The sequence below is a fragment of the Podarcis erhardii genome (assembly GCF_964252035.2).
Source record: "Podarcis erhardii genome assembly, chromosome: Z".
In the NCBI taxonomy this organism is placed as follows: Eukaryota; Metazoa; Chordata; class Lepidosauria; order Squamata; family Lacertidae; genus Podarcis; species Podarcis erhardii.
Genome location: NC_138504.1, coordinates 51,432,812 through 51,455,258, shown reverse-complemented (window position 1 = coordinate 51,455,258; position 22,447 = coordinate 51,432,812). Strand labels below are relative to the sequence as shown.

The 22,447-nt window shown below is 41.1% G+C and overlaps 1 protein-coding gene across 1 annotated transcript in view; it reads right to left on the bottom strand.

Moving 5' to 3' along the window:
- The window catches only part of LOC309334321 (zinc finger protein 618-like), a 57,244-nt gene that overhangs the window by 4,796 nt on the left and 30,001 nt on the right, over window positions 1-22,447 (bottom strand). Inside the window, exons 5-9 of the mRNA XM_081848570.1 lie at window positions 19,651-19,689; window positions 13,840-13,929; window positions 13,264-13,341; window positions 7,946-8,035; window positions 1,274-1,447 (exon numbers count right to left, since the gene is read on the bottom strand). Coding sequence (XP_081704696.1) covers window positions 1,274-1,447; window positions 7,946-8,035; window positions 13,264-13,341; window positions 13,840-13,929; window positions 19,651-19,689 — 471 coding nt within the window. The remainder of the gene's footprint in view (window positions 1-1,273; window positions 1,448-7,945; window positions 8,036-13,263; window positions 13,342-13,839; window positions 13,930-19,650; window positions 19,690-22,447) is intronic.

The following is a 22,447-nucleotide window of genomic DNA, read 5'->3' as shown; positions in this document are numbered from 1 at the left end:
GAATCTGGAGAAGAGGAATCTGGGAAAGAGGAATCCTAGGGATTTGGGAAGAGGAATCTGGGGATTTGGGAAGAGGAATCCGGGGAAGAGGAATCCTGGGGAAGAGAAATACTGGGGAAGAGGAATCTTTGAAAAGAGGAATCTGGGGAAGAGGGATCTGGGGAAGAGGAATCCTGAGGATTTGGGAAGAGGAATTTAGGGAAGAGGAATCTGGGGAAGAGGAATCCTAGAGATTTGGGCATCCCTCTTCCCCAACCCCTGGGATCCTCTGGGAATCCACTCACCCCCTACCTGTGGTGGCCTTGCTCCCTGGAGATCCCGAATTCGGCGCCCGGAACATCTTTTGGGATTTGGGAAGAGGGATTCTGGGGAAGAGGAATTCTGTGGATTCAGGAAGAGGAATCTGGGGGAAGAGGAATTCAGGAAGAGGGATCCTGACGATTTGGGAAGAGGAATCTGGAGAAGAGGAATCTGGGGAAGAGGAATCCTAGGGATTTGGGAAGGGGAATCTGGGGATTTGGGAAGAGGAATCTGGAGAAGAGGAATCTGGGGAAGAGGAATCTGGGAAAGAGAAATCCTAGGGATTTGGGAAGAGGAATCCGGGGAAGAGGAATCCCGGGGAAGAGGGATCTGGGGAAGAGGAATCCTGAGGATTTGGGAAGAGGAATTTAGGGAAGAGGAATCTGGGGAAGAGGAATCTTTTGAGAAGAGGAATCTGGGAAGAGATTTGGGCATCCCTCTTCCCCAATCCCTGGGATCCTCTGGGAATCCACTCACCCCCTACCTGTGGTGGCCTTGCTCCCCGGAGATCCCGAATTCGGCGCCCGGAACATCTTTTGGGATTTGGGAAGAGGGATCCTGGGGAAGAGGGATTCTGGGGAAGAGGAATTCTGTGGATTCAGGAAGAGGAATCTGGGGGAAGAGGAATTCAGGAAGAGGGATCCTGACGATTTGGGAAGAGGAATCTGGAGAAGAGGAATCTGGGGAAGAGGAATCCTAGGGATTTGGGAAGGGGAATCTGGGGATTTGGGAAGAGGAATCTGGAGAAGAGGAATCTGGGGAAGAGGAATCTGGGAAAGAGGAATCCTAGGGATTTGGGAAGAGGAATCCGGGGAAGAGGAATCCTGGGGAAGTGGGATCCTGGGGAAGAGGCATCTGGGGAAGAGGAATCCTGAGGATTTGAGAAGAGGAATCTGGGAAGAGGAATCCTAGAGATTTGGGCATCCCTCTTCCCCAATCCCTGGGATCCTCTGGGAATCCACTCACCCCCTACCTGTGGTGGCCTTGCTCCCCGGAGATCCCGAATTCGGCGCCCGGAACATCTGGAGCTGGGAGGCGCCTGATGGCGCCCGGTGCAAGAGGGCGGAGCAGCGGATGATTGACGGCGACGGCGCCTTCTTCCCGGCGTGCGTCTTGACGGCCACCAGGAGCGGAGAGCGGGAATATTCTGGAAAAGACAACCCCGGATCCGGGTTCAAATCCGGAGAATCGAACCCGGATTCCTGGGGTTTTGCCCCCGATTCGAACCCGGATTCTTGGGGTCTCTCACCAGATTCGAAGCCGGATTCCCTGGGTAAAAACCCGGATTCTTGGGGTCTCTTTCCGGGTTTGAAGCCGGATTCTTGGGGTTTCGTTCTGGGTTCGAACCCGGATTCTTGGGGTTTCGTTCTGGGTTCGAACCCGGATTCCTGGGGTTTTGCACCAGATTCAAACCCGGATTCTTGGGGTCTCTCCCCAGATTCGAACCCAGATTCCCTGGGTAAAAACCCGGATTCTTGGGGTTCTGCCCCAGATTTGAACCCGGATTTGAACCCGGATTCTTGGGGTTTGCCCCAGATTTGAACCGGGATTCCCTGGGTAAAAACCCAGATTCTTGGGGTTTTGCCCCAGATTTGAACCCAAATTCGAACCTGGATTCTTGGGGTCTCTCAAAAGATTCGAACCCGGATTCCCTGGGTCCAAACTGGGATTCCTGGTGTCTCTCCCCAGATTTGAACCCGGATTCTTGGGGTTTTGCGCTGGGTTCGAACCCGGATTCTTGGGGTTTTGCCCCAGATTTGAACCCGGATTCCCTGGGTCCAAACTGGGATTCTTTGGGTCCTGCATCAGATTCGATCCCGGATTCCTGGGGTTTTGTCCTGGGTTCGAACCCGGATTCCTGGGGTTTTGCACCAGATTCAAACCCGGATTCTTGGGGTTTTGCTCCAGATTTGAACCCGGATTCTTGGGGTTTTGCTCCAGATTTGAACCCGGATTCCTGGGGTTTTGCCCCAGATTCGAACCCGGATTCTTGGGGTCTCTCACCAGATTCGAAGCCGGATTCCCTGGGTAAAAACCCGGATTCTTGGGGTCTCTTTCCGGGTTTGAAGGCGGATTCTTGGGGTTTCGTTCTGGGTTCGAACCCGGATTCTTGGGGTTTCATTCTGGGTTCGAACCCGGATTCCTGGGGTTTTGCCCGACATTCGAACCCGGATTCGAACCCGGATTCTTGGGGTCTCTCACCAGATTCGAACCCAGATTCCCTGGTTAAAAACCCGGATTCTTGGGGTTCTGCCCCAGATTTGAACCCGGATTTGAACCCGGATTCTTGGGGGTTTGCCCCAGATTTGAACCCAAATTTGAACCTGGATTCTTGGGGTCTCTCACCAGTTTCGAACCCGGATTCCCTGGGTCCAAACTGGGATTCCTGGTGTCTCTCCCCAGATTTGAACCCGGATTCTTGGGGTTTTGCGCTGGGTTCGAACCCGGATTCTTGGGGTTTTGCCCCAGATTTGAACCCGGATTCCCTGGGTCCAAACTGGGATTCTTTGGGTCCTGCATCAGATTCGATCCCGGATTCCTGGGGTTTTGTCCTGGGTTCGAACCCGGATTCCTGGGGTTTTGCACCAGATTCAAACCCGGATTCTTGGGGTCTCTCCCCAGATTCGAACCCGGATTCCCTGGGTAAAAACCCGGATTCTTGGGGTTTTGCCCCAGACTTCAACCCGGATTTGAACCCGGATTCTTGGGGGTTTGCCTCAGATTTGAACCCAAATTTGAACCTGGATTCTTGGGGTCTCTCACCAGATTCGAACCCGGATTCCCTGGGTCCAAACTGGGATTCCTGGTGTCTCTCCCCAGATTTGAACCCGGATTCTTGGGGTTTTGCCCCAGATTTGAACCCGGATTCCCTGGGTCCAAACTGGGATTCTTTGGGTCCTGCATCAGATTCGATCCCGGATTCCTGGGGTTTTGTCCTGGGTTCGAACCCGGATTCCTGGGGTTTTGCACCAGATTCAAACCCGGATTCTTGGGTTCTCTCACCAGATTCGAACCCAGATTCCCTGGGTAAAAACCCGGATTCTTGGGGTTCTGCCCCAGATTTGAACCCGGATTTGAACCCGGATTCTTGGGGGTTTGCCCCAGATTTGAACCCAAATTTGAACCTGGATTCTTGGGGTCTCTCACCAGATTCGAACCCGGATTCTTGGGGGTTTGCCTCAGATTTGAACCCGGATTTGAACCCGGATTCCCTGGGTCCAAACTGGGATTCCTGGTGTCTCTCCCCAGATTTGAACCCGGATTCTTGGGGTTTTGCCCCAGATTTGAACCCGGATTCCCTGGGTCCAAACTGGGATTCTTTGGGTCCTGCATCAGATTCGATCCCGGATTCCTGGGGTTTTGTCCTGGGTTCGAACCCAGATTCTTGGGGTATTGTACCAGATTTGAACCCAGATTCTTGGGGTCTCTTTCCAGGTTTGAAGCCGGATTCTTGGGGTTTCGTTCTGGGTTCGAACCCGGATTCTTGGGGTTTCGTTCTGGGTTCGAACCCGGATTCCTGGGGTTTTGCCCCACATTCGAACCCGGATTCGAACCCGGATTCTTGGGGTCTCTCACCAGATTCGAACCCCGATTCCCTGAGTAAAAACCTGGGTTCTTGGGGTTTTGCCCCAGATTTGAACCCAGATTCTTGGGGTTTTGTCCTGGGTTTGAACCCGGATTCCTGGGGTTTCATTCTGGGTTCAAACCTGGATTCCTGGGGTTTGGCACCAGATTCGAAGCCGGATTCTTGGGGTCTCTCACCAGATTCGAACCCAGATTCCTGGGGTTTTGCCCCAGATTTGAACCCGGATTCCTAGTGTCTCTTCCCAGATTCGAACCCGGATTCTTGGGGTCTCAAACTGGATTCCAACCCAGATTCATTTGGTCTCAAACTGGATTCGAACCCTGATTCCTGGCATCTCTTCCCAGATTCGAACCCGGATTCTTGGGGTCTCATTCTGGATTCAAACCCAGATTCATTTGGTCTCAAACTGGATTCGAACCCGGATTCATTTGGTCTCAAACTGGATTCGAACCCGGATTCCTGGCATCTCTTCCCTAATTTGAACCCGGATTCTTGGGGTCTCAAACTGGATCCCAACCCGGATTCATTTGGTCTCAAACTGGATTCAAACCCGGATTCATTTGGTCTCAAACTGGATTCGAACCCGGATTCCTGGCATCACTTCCCTAATTTGAACCCGGATTCTTGGGGTCTCAAACTGGATTCAAACCGGATTCATTTGGTCTCAAACTGGATTCGAACGCTGATTCCTGGCATCTCTTCCCAAATTCTTGGGGTCTCATTCTAGATTTGAACCCGATTCCTGGGGTCTCTTCCCAGATTCGAACCCGGAATCCCGGAGTCTTTGCTCCAGATTTGAACCCAAATTCCTTGGGTTCGAACTGAGATTGTCCCCAATTCGAACCCAGATTCCGGATATCTTTTCCCAAAATCGAACCCTGGGATCTCTCACCAGATTTGAACCCAGATTCATTGGGTCTCAAACTGGATTCAAACCCGGATTCATTGGGTCTCAAACTGGATTCAAACCCGGATTCATTGGGTCTCAAACTGGATTCAAACCCGGATTCATTGGGTCTCAAACTGGATTCAAACCCGGATTCATTGGGTCTCAATCTGGATTCAAACCCAGATTCATTGGGTCTCAAACTGGATTCCAACCCAGATTCCGGATATCTTTTCCCAAATTGGAAGCCTGGGATCTCTTCCCAGATTGGAACCCGGATTCATTGGGTCTCAAACTGGATTTAAACCCAGATTCATTGGGTCTCAATCTGGATTTAAACCCGGATTCATTGGGTCTCAATCTGGATTCAAACCCGGATTCATTGGGTCTCAATCTGGATTTAAACCCAGATTCATTGGGTCTCAATCTGGATTTAAACCCGGATTCATTGGGTCTCAAACTGGATTCCAACCCGGATTCATTGGGTCTCAAACTGGATTCCAACCCCGATTCATTGGGTCTCAAACTGGATTCCAACCCAGATTCCGGATATCTTTTCCCAAATTGGAACCCTGGGATCTCTTCCCAGATGGGAACCCGGATTCATTGGGTCTCAAACTGGATTCCAACCCAGATTCATTGGGTCTCAATCTGGATTTAAACCCAGATTCATTGGGTCTCAAACTGGATTCAAACCCGGATTCATTGGGTCTCAATCTGGATTCAAACCCGGATTCCAGATATCTTTTCCCAAATTGGAACCCTGGGATCTCTTCCCAGATTGGAACCTGGATTCATTGGGTCTCAAACTGGATTTAAACCCAGATTCATTGGGTCTCAATCTGGATTTAAACCCAGATTCATTGGGTCTCAAACTGGATTCAAACCCGGATTCATTGGGTCTCAAACTGGATTCAAACCCGGATTCATTGGGTCTCAAACTGGATTCAAACCCGGATTCATTGGGTCTCAAACTGGATTCCAACCTGGATTCATTGGGTCTCAAACTGGATTCCAACCCCGATTCATTGGGTCTCAAACTGGATTCCAACCCAGATTCCAGATATCTTTTCCCAAATTGAAACCCTGGGATCTCTTCCCAGATGGGAACCCGGATTCATTGGGTCTCAAACTGGATTTAAACCCAGATTGGGTCTCAATCTGGATTCAAACCCAGATTCATTGGGTCTCAAACTGGATTCAAACCCGGATTCATTGGGTCTCAAACTGGATTCAAACCCGGATTCATTGGGTCTCAAACTGGATTCCAACCCCGATTCATTGGGTCTCAAACTGGATTCCAACCCGGATTCATTGGGTCTCAATCTGGATTTAAACCCAGATTCATTGGGTCTCAATCTGGATTCAAACCCGGATTCATTGGGTCTCAAACTGGATTCCAACCCAGATTCCGGATATCTTTTCCCAAATTGGAACCCTGGGATCTCTTCCCAGATGGGAACCCGGATTCATTGGGTCTCAAACTGGATTTAAACCCAGATTCATTGGGTCTCAATCTGGATTTAAACCCAGATTCATTGGGTCTCAATCTGGATACAAACCCGGATTCATTGGGTCTCAAACTGGATTCAAACCCGGATTCATTGGGTCTCAAACTGGATTCAAACCCGGATTCATTGGGTCTCAAACTGGATTCAAACCCAGATTCATTGGGTCTCAATCTGGATTTAAACCCGGATTCATTGGGTCTCAAACTGGATTCAAACCCGGATTCATTGGGTCTCAAACTGGATTCCAACCCGGATTCATTGGGTCTCAAACTGGATTCCAACCCCGATTCATTGGGTCTCAAACTGGATTCCAACCCAGATTCCGGATATCTTTTCCCAAATTGGAACCCTGGGATCTCTTCCCAGATGGGAACCCGGATTCATTGGGTCTCAAACTGGATTTAAACCCAGATTCATTGGGTCTCAATCTGGATTTAAACCCAGATTCATTGGGTCTCAAACTGGATTCAAACCCGGATTCATTGGGTCTCAAACTGGATTCAAACCCGGATTCATTGGGTCTCAAACTGGATTCAAACCCAGATTCATTAGGTCTCAAACTGGATTCAAACCCAGATTCATTGGGTCTCAAACTGGATTCAAACCCGGATTCATTGGGTCTCAATCTGGATTCAAACCCAGATTCATTGGGTCTCAATCTGGATTTAAACCCGGATTCATTGGGTCTCAATCTGGATTCAAACCCGGATTCATTGGGTCTCAAACTGGAATTAAACCCAGATTCATTGGGTCTCAATCTGGATTTAAACCCGGATTCATTGGGTCTCAAACTGGATTCAAACCCGGATTCATTGGGTCTCAAACTGGATTCCAACCCGGATTCATTGGGTCTCAAACTGGATTCCAACCCCGATTCATTGGGTCTCAAACTGGATTCCAACCCAGATTCCGGATATCTTTTCCCAAATTGGAACCCTGGGATCTCTTCCCAGATGGGAACCCGGATTCATTGGGTCTCAAACTGGATTTAAACCCAGATTCATTGGGTCTCAATCTGGATTTAAACCCAGATTCATTGGGTCTCAAACTGGATTCAAACCCGGATTCATTGGGTCTCAAACTGGATTCAAACCCGGATTCATTGGGTCTCAAACTGGATTCAAACCCAGATTCATTAGGTCTCAAACTGGATTCAAACCCAGATTCATTGGGTCTCAAACTGGATTCAAACCCGGATTCATTGGGTCTCAATCTGGATTCAAACCCAGATTCATTGGGTCTCAAACTGGATTTAAACCCAGATTCATTGGGTCTCAATCTGGATTTAAACCCGGATTCATTGGGTCTCAAACTGGATTTAAACCCGGATTCATTGGGTCTCAAACTGGATTCCAACCCAGATTCCGGATATCTTTTCCCAAATTGAAACCCTGAGATCTCTTCCCAGATGGGAACCCGGATTCATTGGGTCTCAAACTGGATTCCAACCCCGATTCATTGGGTCTCAAACTGGATTCCAACCCGGATTCATTGGGTCTCAATCTGGATTCAAACCCGGATTCCGGATATCTTTTCCCAAATTGGAACCCTGGAACCCTGGGATCTCTTCCCAGATGGGAACCTGGATTCATTGGGTCTCAAACTGGATTCCTACCCGGATTCATTGGGTCTCAAACTGGATTCAATCTGGATTCTACTCACTGATTGGCGCGTGAAGAGCGACGTGTTCCTGGTAGGGAGTATAGTATTTGTATTGCTTGCCGCAGAATTCGCACGTGTAGCTGCCGGTTTCTGTGGGGAGAAAAGAGATCAAACTGGATCACAAATTTGAATCCGGATTCCTGGGGTTCGGACCCCGATTCGAATCTGGATTCTTGGGGTCTTGCACCAGATTTGAACCCGGATTCTTGGGGTTTTGTCCTGGGTTTGAATCCGGATTCCTGGGGTCTCTTTTCCAGATTCGAACCCGGGTTCTTGGGGTCTGGCACCAGATTCGAATCCGGATTCTTGGGGTCTGGCACCAGATTTGAAACCGGATTCTTAGGGTCTTGACCCAGAATTGATTCCCGGCTTCAAACTGGGATGAACTGGGTCTCTTTTCACACATTTGAATCCGGATTCCTGGGGTTTGCACCCCGATTCGAATCTGGATTCTTGGGGTCCTGCACCAGATTTGATCCCAGATTCTTGGGGTCTCTTTCAAGATTTGAAGCCAGATTCTTGGGGTTTTGTCCTGGGTTTGAACCCGGATTCCTGGGGTTTCGTTCTGGGTTCGAACCCGGATTCCTGGGGTCTCGCACCAGATTTGAACCCGGATTCCCTGGGTAAAACCCCGGATTCTTGGGGTTTCGCCCCAGATTTGAACCCGGATTCTTGGGGTTTTGCTCCAGATTTGAACCTGGATTCATGGGGGTTTGGTCTCAGTATGAACCTGGATTCTTGGGGTTTCGCACCAGATTTGAACCCGGATTCTTGGGGTTTTGCTCCAGATTTGAACCTGGATTCATGGGGGTTTGGTCTCAGTATGAACCTGGATTCTTGGGGTTTTGCACCAGATTTGAACCCGGATTCCTGGGGTCCTGCACCGGATTTGAATCCAGATTCTTGGGGTCTCGCACCAGATTCGAACCCGGATTCATGGGGTCTTGCACCAGATTCGATCCCGGATTCTTGGGGTCTCTTTCCAGATTTGAACCCGGATTCTTGGGGTTTTGTCCTGGGTTTGAACCCGGATTCCTGGGGTTTTGTTCTGGGTTCGAACCTGGATTCCTGGGGTTTTGACCCCGATTCGAATCTGGATTCTTGGGGTCTTGCACCAGATTCGATCCCGGATTCTTGGGGTCTCTTTCCAGGTTTGAACCCGGATTCTTGGGGTTTTGTCCTGGGTTTGAACCCAGATTCCTGGGGTTTCGTTCTGGGTTCGAACCCGGATTCCTGGGGTCTCGCACCAGATTCGAACCCGGATTCCCTGGGTAAAAACCCGGATTCTTGGGGTTTCGCCCCAGATTTGAACCCGGATTCTTGGGGTTTTGCTCCAGATTTGAACCTGGATTCATGGGGGTTTGGTCTCAGTATGAACCTGGATTCTTGGGGTTTCGCACCAGATTTGAACCCGGATTCTTGGGGTTTTGCTCCAGATTTGAACCCAGATTCATGGGGGTTTGGTCTCGGTATGAAGCTGGATTCTTGGGGTTTTGCACCAGATTTGAACCCGGATTCCTGGGGTCCTGCACCGGATTTGAATCCAGATTCTTGGGGTCTTGCACCAGATTCGAACCCGGATTCATGGGGTTTTGCTCCAGATTTGAAACCGGATCCCAGGGTTCTCGCCCCGGGTTCAAAACCAGATTCGAACCTGGATTCATGGGGTTTTGACCGGGATTTGAACCCGGATTCTCAGGGTTTTCGCACTAGATTTGAACCCGGATTTCTGGGGTCTTGCACCAGATTCGAACCCGGATTCTCAGGGTTTTGCACTAGATTCGAACCCAGATTCCTGGGGTCTGGCACCCGATTTGAAACCGGATTCTTAGGGTCTTGACCCAGAATTGATTCCCGGCTTCAAACTGGGATGAACTGGGTCTCTTTTCACACATTTGAATCCGGATTCCTGGGGTTTGGACCCCGATTCGAATCTGGATTCTTGGGGTCTTGCACCAGATTCGATCCCGGATTCTTGGGGTCTCTTTCCAGATTTGAACCCGGATTCTTGGGGTTTTGTCCTGGGTTTGAACCCGGATTCCTGGGGTTTCGATCTGGGTTCGAACCCGGATTCCTGGGGTCTCGCACCAGATTTGAACCCGGATTCCCTGGGTAAAAACCCGGATTCTTGGGGTTTCGCCCCAGATTTGAACCCGGATTCTTGGGGTTTTGCTCCAGATTTGAACCTGGATTCATGGGGGTTTGGTCTTAGTTTGAACCTGGATTCTTGGGGTCCTGCACCGGATTTGAATCCAGATTCTTGGGGTCTTGCACCAGATTCGAACCCGGATTCCTGGGGTTTTGCTCCAGATTTGAAACCGGATCCCAGGGTTCTCGCCCCTGGTTCAAAACCAGATTCGAACCCGGATTCTCGCGGTTTTGACCGGGATTTGAACCCAGATTCTCAGGGTTTTGCACTAGATTTGAACCCGGATTCCTGGGGTCTTGCACCAGATTCGAACCCGGATTCCTGGGGTCTTGCACCGGATTCAAACCCAGATTCCTGGGATCTTGCACCAGATTCGAACCCGGATTCCTGGGATCTTGCACCAGATTCTGACCCGGATTCTCTGGGTTTTGTACTGGATTTGAACCCGGATTCCTGGGATCTTGCACCGGATTTGAACCCGGATTCCTGGGGTCTTGCACCGGATTTGAACCCGGATTCCTGGGATCTTGCACCGGATTTGAACCCGGATTTGAACCCGGATTCCTGGGATCTTGCACCAGATTCGAACCCGGATTCCTGGGATCTTGCACCGGATTCGAACCCAGATTCCTGGGTTCTTGCACCGGATTCAAACCCGGATTCCTGGGATCTTGCACCGGATTCGAACCCAGATTCCTGGGATCTTGCACCGGATTTGACCCCGGATTTGAACCCGGATTCCTGGGATTTTGCACCAGATTCGAACCCAGATTCCTGGGGTCTTGCACCGGATTCAAACCCGGATTCCTGGGATCTTGCACCAGATTCGAACCCAGATTCCTGGGATCTTGCACCGGATTCGAACCCAGATTCCTGGGATCTTGCACCGGATTCGAACCCGGATTCCTGGGATCTTGCACCGGATTCGAACCCGGATTCCTGGGGTCTTGCACCGGATTCGAACCCAGATTCCTGGGATCTTGCACCAGATTCGAACCCGGATTCTTGGGGTCTCTCACCAGATTTGAACCCGGATTCCCTGGGTAAAAACCCGGATTCTTGGGGTTTCGCCCCAGATTTGAACCCGGATTCATGGGGGTTTGCTCCAGATTCAAACCCGGATTCCAGGGTTCTCGCCCCTGGTTCAAAACCAGATTCAAACCCGGATTCTTGCGGTTTTGACCGGGATTTGAACGCGGATTCTCAGGGTTTTGCACTAGATTTGAACCCGGATTTCTGGGGTCTTGCACCGGATTTGAACCCGGATTCCTGGGACCTTGCACTGGATTTGAACCCGGATTCCTGGGACCTTGCACCAGATTTGAACCCGGATTTGAACCCGGATTCCTGGGATCTTGCACCAGATTCGAACCCGGATTCCTGGGATCTTGCACCGGATTCGAACCCAGATTCCTGGGGTCTTGCACCGGATTCAAACCCGGATTCCTGGGATCTTGCACCGGATTCGAACCCAGATTCCTGGGGTCTTGTACCGGATTTGAACCCGGATTCCTAGGATCTTGCACCGGATTTGAACCCGGATTTGAACCCGGATTCCTGGGATCTTGCACCAGATTCGATCCCGGATTCCTGGGATCTTGCACCGGATTCGAACCCAGATTCCTGGGGTCTTGCACCGGATTCAAACCCGGATTCCTGGGATCTTGCACCGGATTTGAACCCGGATTCCTGGGATCTTGCACCGGATTTGAACCCGGATTTGAACCCGGATTCCTGGGATCTTGCACCGGATTCGAACCCGGATTCCTGGGGTCTTGCACCGGATTCGAACCCGGATTCCTGGGATCTTGCACCAGATTCTGACCCGGATTCTCTGGGTTTTGTACTGGATTTGAACCCGGATTTGAACCCGGATTCCTGGGATCTTGCACCGGATTCAAACCCAGATTCCTGGGGTCTTGCACCGGATTCAAACCCGGATTCCTGGGATCTTGCACCGGATTTGACCCCGGATTTGAACCCGCATTCCTGGGATCTTGCACCAGATTCGAACCCAGATTCCTGGGATCTTGCACCAGATTCGAACCCAGATTCCCGGGGTCTTGCACCGGATTCAAACCCGGATTCCTGGGATCTTGCACCAGATTCGAACCCGGATTCCTGGGATCTTGCACCGGATTTGACCCCGGATTTGACCCCGGATTCCTGGGATCTTGTACTGGATTCAAAGTGGCTATTATTATCGCTATTAATTATTATTCTCAATTATGATCCTGGCCAATTATTAAAACATCTCTTAACAATAATACTGATTGTTATTAATAATAATAATAATAATAATAATAATAATAATAATAATAATAATGGGCAGCCAATTAATCGATTAATATCAACGGTTGTTAATATCCCTTATTATTAACATCAATATGAAATCTCATATTTTTAATATCTATTATTATTGCTATTCATATCAACCGTCAATATCTATTATTATTATTATTATTATTATTATTATTATTATTAGCATCTGTTATCTATTATTATGTATATCAATTATTATTAATATCTATTGTTTTTAATATCTACTATTATCTATTATTATATTTAATATCTATTATTAATATCTGTTGTTATATTTGATAGCTATTATTCTCTATCATTATCTTTAATATTTATTATTTATTATTATTATTATTATTATTATTATTATATTTGAGACCTATCATTGTCTATTATTTTTAATATCTATTATTATTATAGTGGATACCTATTATTGTCTATTATCTTTAATATCTATTGTTAATATTATCATTATATTGGAGACCTATTATTCTCTATTATTATTATTATTGTTGTACCTATTAATACCTATTTTTATTATTTAATATCTTTTATTAATATCTATTATTATCATATTTGAGACCTTTTATTATCTATTATTAGTATACCTATTATTAATACCTATTTTTATTATTCTCTATTGTTCTCATATTTAATATCTCTCGTTATCTATTGAATTTATTATTATTATTATTATTATTATTATTATTATTATTATATTTATTATTATTATTATTATTATTATTATTATTATTATTATTATTATTTTGAAGGATCTCCATCCCCTTTCCCCACAACCCCGCCCGATCCCGCATCCCGCATCTTGGGATCCGGCGGATCACTCCCGCCGGATCCCGGAATCTCGTACTTGGACCAATCTTCTGGAAGGGTTCCGGATCCTCTTCCTTCACCTCCTCTTTGGCGACCAGAGCCTGGTCATAGGGATCTAGAAGAGAAGAGCAGGGGGTGACCTTCCGGATCCCGGGATCTCCAGATCTCCAGAACGCCGCTCCACTCCACCCCATTCGGGATCCCGACCCGTCGGAACGGATCCTCCTGGCCTTCCGGATCCCAGGCCATCCAAACAGATCCTCCCGGCCTTCCAGATCCTCCCAACCTACCAGATCCCAGACGATCCCCAGGGATCCTCCCGGCGTTTCGGAGCCCGACCCGTTCCAAGGGATCCGCCCAGATCCTCCCGGGCTTCGGGGTCCCAGACAGACCCAAACAGATCCTCCCAGCATTCCAGATCCCGGCCCGTCCGCACGGATCACCCCGGCGTTACGGATCCCGACCTGTTGGAATGGATTTTCTGGGATCCCTGCTAGCCTTCCGGGAAACGCCGGGACAGATTGCAGCAGGTCCCTATCGGTTCATAATAATGCAGGGAGGATCCGGAGCGGGGGGATCCGGAGATCCGGTAGATCCCTGGCGATCTACTCACCGTCGACCGCGTGGAGATCGCGGTGCTCCTGGAAGCAACTGTAGTATTTGTACTTCTTCCCGCAAATGTCGCAGGTGTAGCGGAAGTTGTCTGGTGGGATCAGGGGAGAAAGAGAGAGATTCGGCGGATTCCCAGGTGATCCCCCCGAGAGATCCAGTGGTAATAATAATAATAATAATAATAATAATAATAATAATAGCTAATAATAGCTAATAATTACTAATATTAATATTTTTTGGGCGGGATCAGGGGAGAAAGAGAGAGATTCGGCGGATTCCCAGGTGATCCCCCCCTCCGAGAGATCCAGTGGTAATAATAATAATAATAATAATAATAATAATAATAATTACTAATATGAATAATAATAATATTTTTTGGGCGGGATCAGGGGAGAAAGAGAGAGATTCGGCGGATTCCCAGGTGATCCCCCCCTCCGAGAGATCCAGTGGTAATAATAATAATAATAATAATAATAATAATAATAATAGCTAATAATTACTAATATTAATAATAATAATATTTTTTTGGCGGGATCAGGGGAGAAAGAGAGAGATTCGGCGGATTCCCAGGTGATCCCCCCTCCGAGAGATCCAGTGGTAATAATAATAATAATAATAATAATAATAATAATAATAATTACTAATATTAATAATAATAATATTTTTTTGGCGGGATCAGGGGAGAAAGAGAGAGATTCGGCGGATTCCCAGGTGATCCCCCCCTCCGAGAGATCCAGTGGTAATAATAATAATAATAGCTAATAATTACTAATATTAATAATAATAATATTTTTTGGGCGGGATCAGGGGAGAAAGAGAGAGATTCGGCGGATTCCCAGGTGATCCCCCCCTCCGAGAGATCCAGTGGTAATAATAATAATAATAATAATAATAATAGCTAATAATTACTAATATGAATAATAATAATATTTTTTGGGCGGGATCAGGGGAGAAAGAGAGAGATTCGGCGGATTCCCAGGTGATCCCCCCCTCCGAGAGATCCAGTGGCAATAATAATAATAATAATAATAATAATTACTAATATTAATAATAATAATATTTTTTTGGCGGGATCAGGGGAGAAAGAGAGAGATTCGGCGGATTCCCAGGTGATCCCCCCTCCGAGAGATCCAGTGGTAATAATAATAATAATAATAATAATAATAATAATAATAATTACTAATATTAATAATAATAATATTTTTTTGGCGGGATCAGGGGAGAAAGAGAGAGATTCGGCGGATTCCCAGGTGATCCCCCCCTCCGAGAGATCCAGTGGTAATAATAATAATAATAATAATAATAATAATAATAATAGCTAATAATTACTAATATTAATAATAATAATAATTTTTTGGCGGGATCAGGGGAGAAAGAGAGAGATTCGGCGGATTCCCAGGTGATCCCCCTTATTATTATAATTATTACTATTATTAATAATATTAATAGCTAATAATAGCTAATATGAATGATAATATTAATAGCTAATAATTACTAATATTAATAATAATATTTCTTATTGGCGGGATCAGGGGAGAAAGAGAGAGATTTGGCAGATTCCCAGGTGATCCCCCCTCCAAGAGATCCAGTGGTGGTAATAATAATAATAGCTAATAATTACTACTAATAATAATAATAATTACTAATAATAGTAATAATAATTATTATTATTTTTTAATTTTATTTATTTTTTTCCAGTGGTGGTAATAATAATAATAATAGCTAATAATTACTACTACTAATAATAATAATAATTTTTATTGGGGGGATCAGGGGAGAAAGAGAGAGATTCGGTGGATTCCCAGGTGATCCCCCCTCCGAGAGATCCAGTGGTAATAATAATAATAATAGCTACTAATTGCTACTACTACTAATAATAATTACTAATAATAGTAATAATAATAATAATAATTTTTATTGGTGGGATCAGGGGAGAAAGAGAGATTCGGCGGATTCCCAGGTGATCCCCCCTCCGAGAGATCCAGTGGTAATAATAATAATAATAATAATAATAATAATAATAATAATAGCTAATAATCCCAGGTGATCCCCCCCTCCAAGAGATCCAGTGATGATGATGATGATAATAATTACTAATATAAATAATAATAATAATTTTTATTGGTGGGATGAAGGGAGAAAGAGAGAGATTCGGCGGATTCCCAGGTGATCCCCTTTATTATTATTAATAATAATAAGAATAGCTAATAATTACTAATCTTATTAATGATAATAGCTAATAATTACTAATCTTATTAATGAGAATAGCTAATAATTACTAATATTAGTAATAGCTAATAATTACTAATATTAGTAATAGCTAATAATTACTAATATTATAATACTAGCTAATAATTACTAATGTTAACATTAATAATAGCTAATAATTACTAATGTTAATAATAATAACAATAATTATTTTTATGGGCGGGATCAGGGGAGAAAGAGAGAGATTCGGCGGATTCCCAGGTGATCCCCCTATTATTATTATTATTATTATAGCTAATAATTACTGATATTGATAATGATAACACACATCATTAAGCGTATTGAATATCCCTCATTAATAATACATATTCCTCATTAATACTATCCCTCATTAATAATTGAATATCCCTCATTAATAAGACATATCCCTCATTCATACTATCCCTCATTAATAATTGAATATCCCTCATTAATAAGACATATCCCTCATTCATACGATCCCTCATTAATAATTGAATATCCCTCATTAATAAGACATATCCCTCATTCATACTATCCCTCATTAATAATTGAATATCCCTCATTAATAAGACATATCCCTCATTCATACTATCCCTCATTAATAATTGAATATCCCTCATTAATAAGACCTATCCCTCATTCATACTATCCCTCATTAATAATTGAATATCCCTCATTGATAATACCTATCCCTCATTAATACTATCCCTCATTAATAATTGAATATCCCTCATTAATAAGACCTATTCCTCATTCATACGATCCCTCATTAATAAATGAATATCCCTCATTAATAAGACCTATTCCTCAATACTATCCCTCATTAATAATTAATAATTAATAATAATTAATATTTGAATATCCCTCATTAATAATACATATTCCTCCTTAATACTATCCCTCATTAATAATTGAATATCCCTCATTAATAAGACATATCCCTCATTAATACTATCCCTCATTAATAAGACATATTCCTCATTAATACGATCCCTCATTAATAATTGAATATCCCTCATTAATAAGACATATTCCTCATTCATACGATCCCTCATTAATAATTGAATATCCCTCATTAATAAGACATATTCCTCATTAATACTATCCCTCATTAATAATTAATAATTAATAATAATTAATAATTGAATATCCCTCATTAATAAGACATATTCCTCATTCATACTATCCCTCATTAATAATTGAATATCCCTCATTAATAATACCTATTCCTCATTGATACGATCCCTCATTAATAATTGAATATCCCTCATTAATAATACCTATTCCTCATTAATACGATCCCTCATTAATAATTGAATATCCCTCATTAATAAGACATATCCCTCATTAATACTATCCCTCATTAATAATTGAATATCCCTCATTAATAAGACATATCCCTCATTCATACTATCCCTCATTAATAATTGAATATCCCTCATTGATAATACCTATCCCTCATTAATACTATCCCTCATTAATAATTGAATATCCCTCATTAATAAGACATATCCCTCATTCATACTATCCCTCATTAATAATTGAATATCCCTCATTAATAAGACATATCCCTCATTAATACTATCCCTCATTAATAATTGAATATCCCTCATTAATAAGACATATCCCTCATTAATACGATCCCTCATTTGAATATCCCTCATTAATAAGACATATCCCTCATTCATACTATCCCTCATTAATAATTGAATATCCCTCATTAATAAGACATATCCCTCATTCATACGATCCCTCATTAATAATTGAATATCCCTCATTAATAAGACATATTCCTCATTCATACGATCCCTCATTAATAATTGAATATCCCTCATTAATAAGACCTATTCCTCATTCATACTATCCCTCATTTGAATATCCCTCATTAATAATACATATCCCTCATTAATACTATCCCTCATTAATAATTGAATATCCCTCATTAATAAGACATATCCCTCATTCATACGATCCCTCATTAATAATTGAATATCCCTCATTAATAAGACATATCCCTCATTCATACTATCCCTCATTAATAATTGAATATCCCTCATTAATAAGACATATCCCTCATTCATACGATCCCTCATTAATAATTGACTATCCCTCATTAATAAGACATATCCCTCATTAATAATTGAATATCCCTCATTAATAAGACATATTCCTCATTAATACTATCCCTCATTAATAAGACATATCCCTCATTAATACTATCCCTCATTAATAATTGAATATCCCTCATTAATAAGACATATCCCTCATTAATACTATCCCTCATTAATAATTGAATATCCCTCATTAATAAGACATATCCCTCATTCATACGATCCCTCATTAATAATTGAATATCCCTCATTAATAAGACATATCCCTCATTCATACTATCCCTCATTAATAATTGAATATCCCTCATTAATAAGACATATCCCTCATTCATACTATCCCTCATTAATAATTGAATATCCCTCATTAATAAGACATATCCCTCATTCATACGATCCCTCATTAATAATTGAATATCCCTCATTAATAAGACATATCCCTCATTCATACGATCCCTTATTAATAATTGAATATCCCTCATTAATAAGACATATCCCTCATTCATACGATCCCTCATTAATAATTGAATATCCCTCATTAATAAGACATATCCCTCATTAATACTATCCCTCATTAATAATTGAATATCCCTCATTAATAATACCTATTCCTCATTAGTACGATCCCTCATTAATAATTGAATATCCCTCATTAATAAGACATATCCCTCATTAATACTATCCCTCATTAATAATTGAATATCCCTCATTAATAATACCTATTCCTCATTAATACGATCCCTCATTAATAATTGAATATCCCTCATTAATAAGACCTATTCCTCATTAATACTATCCCTCATTAATAATTAATAATTAATAATAATTAATAATTGAATATCCCTCATTAATAATACATATCCCTCATTAATACTATCCCTCATTAATAATTGAATATCCCTCATTCATAATACCTATTCCTCATTAATACGATCCCTCATTAATAATTGAATATCCCTCATTAATAATACCTATTCCTCATTAATACTATCCCTCAATAATAATTGAATATCCCTCATTAATAATACCTATTCCTCATTAATACGATCCCTCATTAATAACTGAATATCCCTCATTAATAATACCTATTCCTCATTAATACTATTACTACTAATAATACTAATAATAATACACATCCTTCATAGGATTGACTCTTCCTCACGAATAATATTGGTGACTCTGATTCCTCGCTGGCAATCAGCGACCATCGTTAATCGTCATTAATAATAGCGCTAATCGGCCGGGAAAGAGGAGGGGAGATTCCGGGATCCCTTCCGAGATCCCAGAGTCGCGGGTTCGAGATTCCGGGTTCCGTCTAGATGAGCCCCTGGGGTCCCAAATCAATACGTCATTAATTCATCATTAATTCATCACTAATTCATCACTAATTCATCATTAATTCATCATTAATTCGTCATTAATTCATCATTAATTAATCATTAATTTATCATTAATTAATTCCGGCCAATACTTACTGCCTTGGGAAGCCCCTTCGCCCGACGCCACTTCCGTGTCTAGGAATAATGGGGAGCCAATCAATCGATATTCTCCATAATCAATATGACAATCAATTTTATGATGGATCATGAGAATCGGACGAAAAGGAAATCAAGAATAATAAGAATAATAATAGGGAGCAAATGAATCAATATTCTCAATAATCAATATTACAATCAATCTTATGATGAATCATGAGAATCAGACGAAAAGGAAATCAATAATAATCATAATAATAGGGAGCAAATTAATCGATCTTCTGAAGAATCAATAGATAATCAATCTTAATCATGAGAATCAGACGAAAAGGAAATCAAGAATAATAATAATAATAATAATAATAATAATAATAATAATAATAATAATGAGCCAATTAATCGATATTCTTAAGAATCAACAGATAATCTTATGATGAATCATGAGAATCAGACGAAAAGGAAATCAAGAATAATAATAATAATAGGGAGCCAATCAATCGATATTCTCAATAATCAATATTACAATCAATCTTATGATGAATCATGAGAATCAGACGAAAAGGAAATCAAGAATAATAATAATAATAATAGGGAGCCAATTAATCGATATTCTCAATAATTTAATATTACAATCAATCTTATGATGAATCATGAGAATCAGACAAAAAGGAAATCAATAATAATAAGAATAATAGGGAGCAAATGAATCGATCTTCTTAAGAATCAATAGATAATCTTATGATGAATCATGAGAATCAGACGAAAAGGAAATCAATAATAATAATAATAATAATAATAATAATAATAATAATAATGAGCCAATTAATTGATATTCTTAAGAATCAATAGATAATCAATCTTAATCATGAGAGTCAGACGAAAAGGAAATCAATAATAATAATAATAATAATAATAATAATAATAATAGGGAGCAAATGAATTGATCTTCTTAAGAATCAATAGATAATCTTATAATAATGAGAATCAGATGAAAAGGAAATCAATAATAATAATAATAATAGGGAGCCAATGAATCGATATTCTTAAGAATCAATAGATAATCAATCTTAATCATGAGAATCAGACGAAAAGGAAATCAATAAGAAGAAGAAGAAGAAGAAGAAGAAGAAGAAGAAGAAGGAGCAAATTAATCGATCTTCTGAAGAATCAATAGATAATCAATATTATAATCATGAGAATCAGACGGAAAAGAAATTAATAATAATAATAATAATCATCATCATCATAGGGAGCAAATTAATCGATATTCTTAAGAATCAATAGATAATCTTATGATGAATCATGAGAATCAGATGAAAAGGAAATCAATAATAATAATAATAATAATAATAATAATAATAGGGAGCAAATTAATCGATCTTCTTAAGAATCAATAGATAATCTTATGATGAATCATGAGAATCAGACGAAAAGGAAATCAATAATAATAATAATAATAATAATAATAGGGAGCCAATTAATCGATCTTCTTAAGAATCAATAGATAATCTTATGATGAATCATGAGAATCAGACGAAAAGGAAATCAATAATAATAATAATAATAATAGGGAGCAAATTAATCGATCTTCTTAAGAATCAATAGATAATCAATCTTAATCATGAGAATCAGACGAAAAGGAAATCAATAATAATAATAATAATAATAATAATAATAATAATAATAATAATAATGATAATAATGAGCCAATTAATTGATATTCTTAAGAATCAATAGATAATCAATATTACAATCAATATTATGATGAATCATGAGGATCAGAGAATCAATAATAATCATAATAATAATAATAGGGAGCAAATTAATCGATCTTCTTAAGAATCAATAGATAATCAATATTATAATAATGAGAATCAGACGAAAAGGAAATCAATAATAATAATAATAATAGGGAGCAAATTAATCGATCTTCTTAAGAATCAATAGATAATCAATCTTATAATAATGAGAATCAGACGGAAAAGAAATCAATAATAATAATAATAATAATAATAATAATAATAATAATGAGCCAATTAATTGATATTCTTAAGAATCAATAGATAATCAATATTACAATCAATATTATGATTAATAATGAGTATCAGAGAATCAATAATAATAATCATCATAATAATAGGGAGCCAATTAATCGATCTTCTTAAGAATCAATAGATAATCAATCTTATAATAATGAGAATCAGACGAAAAGGAAATCAATAATAATAATAATAATGGGGAGCCAATTAATTGATATTCTTAAGAATCAATCAATATTACAATCAATATTATGATTAATCATGAGAATCAGACGAAAAGGAAATAATAATAACAATAATGGGGAGCCAATGAATCGATATTCTTAAGAATCAATAGATAATCAATCTTATAATCATGAGAATCAGACGAAAAGGAAATCAATAATAATAATAATAATAATAATAGGGAGCAAATTAATCGATCTTCTTAAGAATCAATAGATAATCTTATGATGAATCATGAGAATCAGACGAAAAGGAAATCAATAATAATAATAATAATAATAATAGGGAGCAAATTAATCGATATTCTTAAGAATCAATAGATAATCAATCTTAATCATGAGAATCAGACGAAAAGGAAATCAATAATAATAATAATAATAATGAGCCAATTAATCGATCTTCTTAAGAATCAATAGATAATCAATCTTATAATAATGAGAATCAGGCGAAAAGGAAATCAATAATAATAATAATAATAATGAGCCAATTAATCGATCTTCTTAAGAATCAATAGATAATCAATCTTATAATAA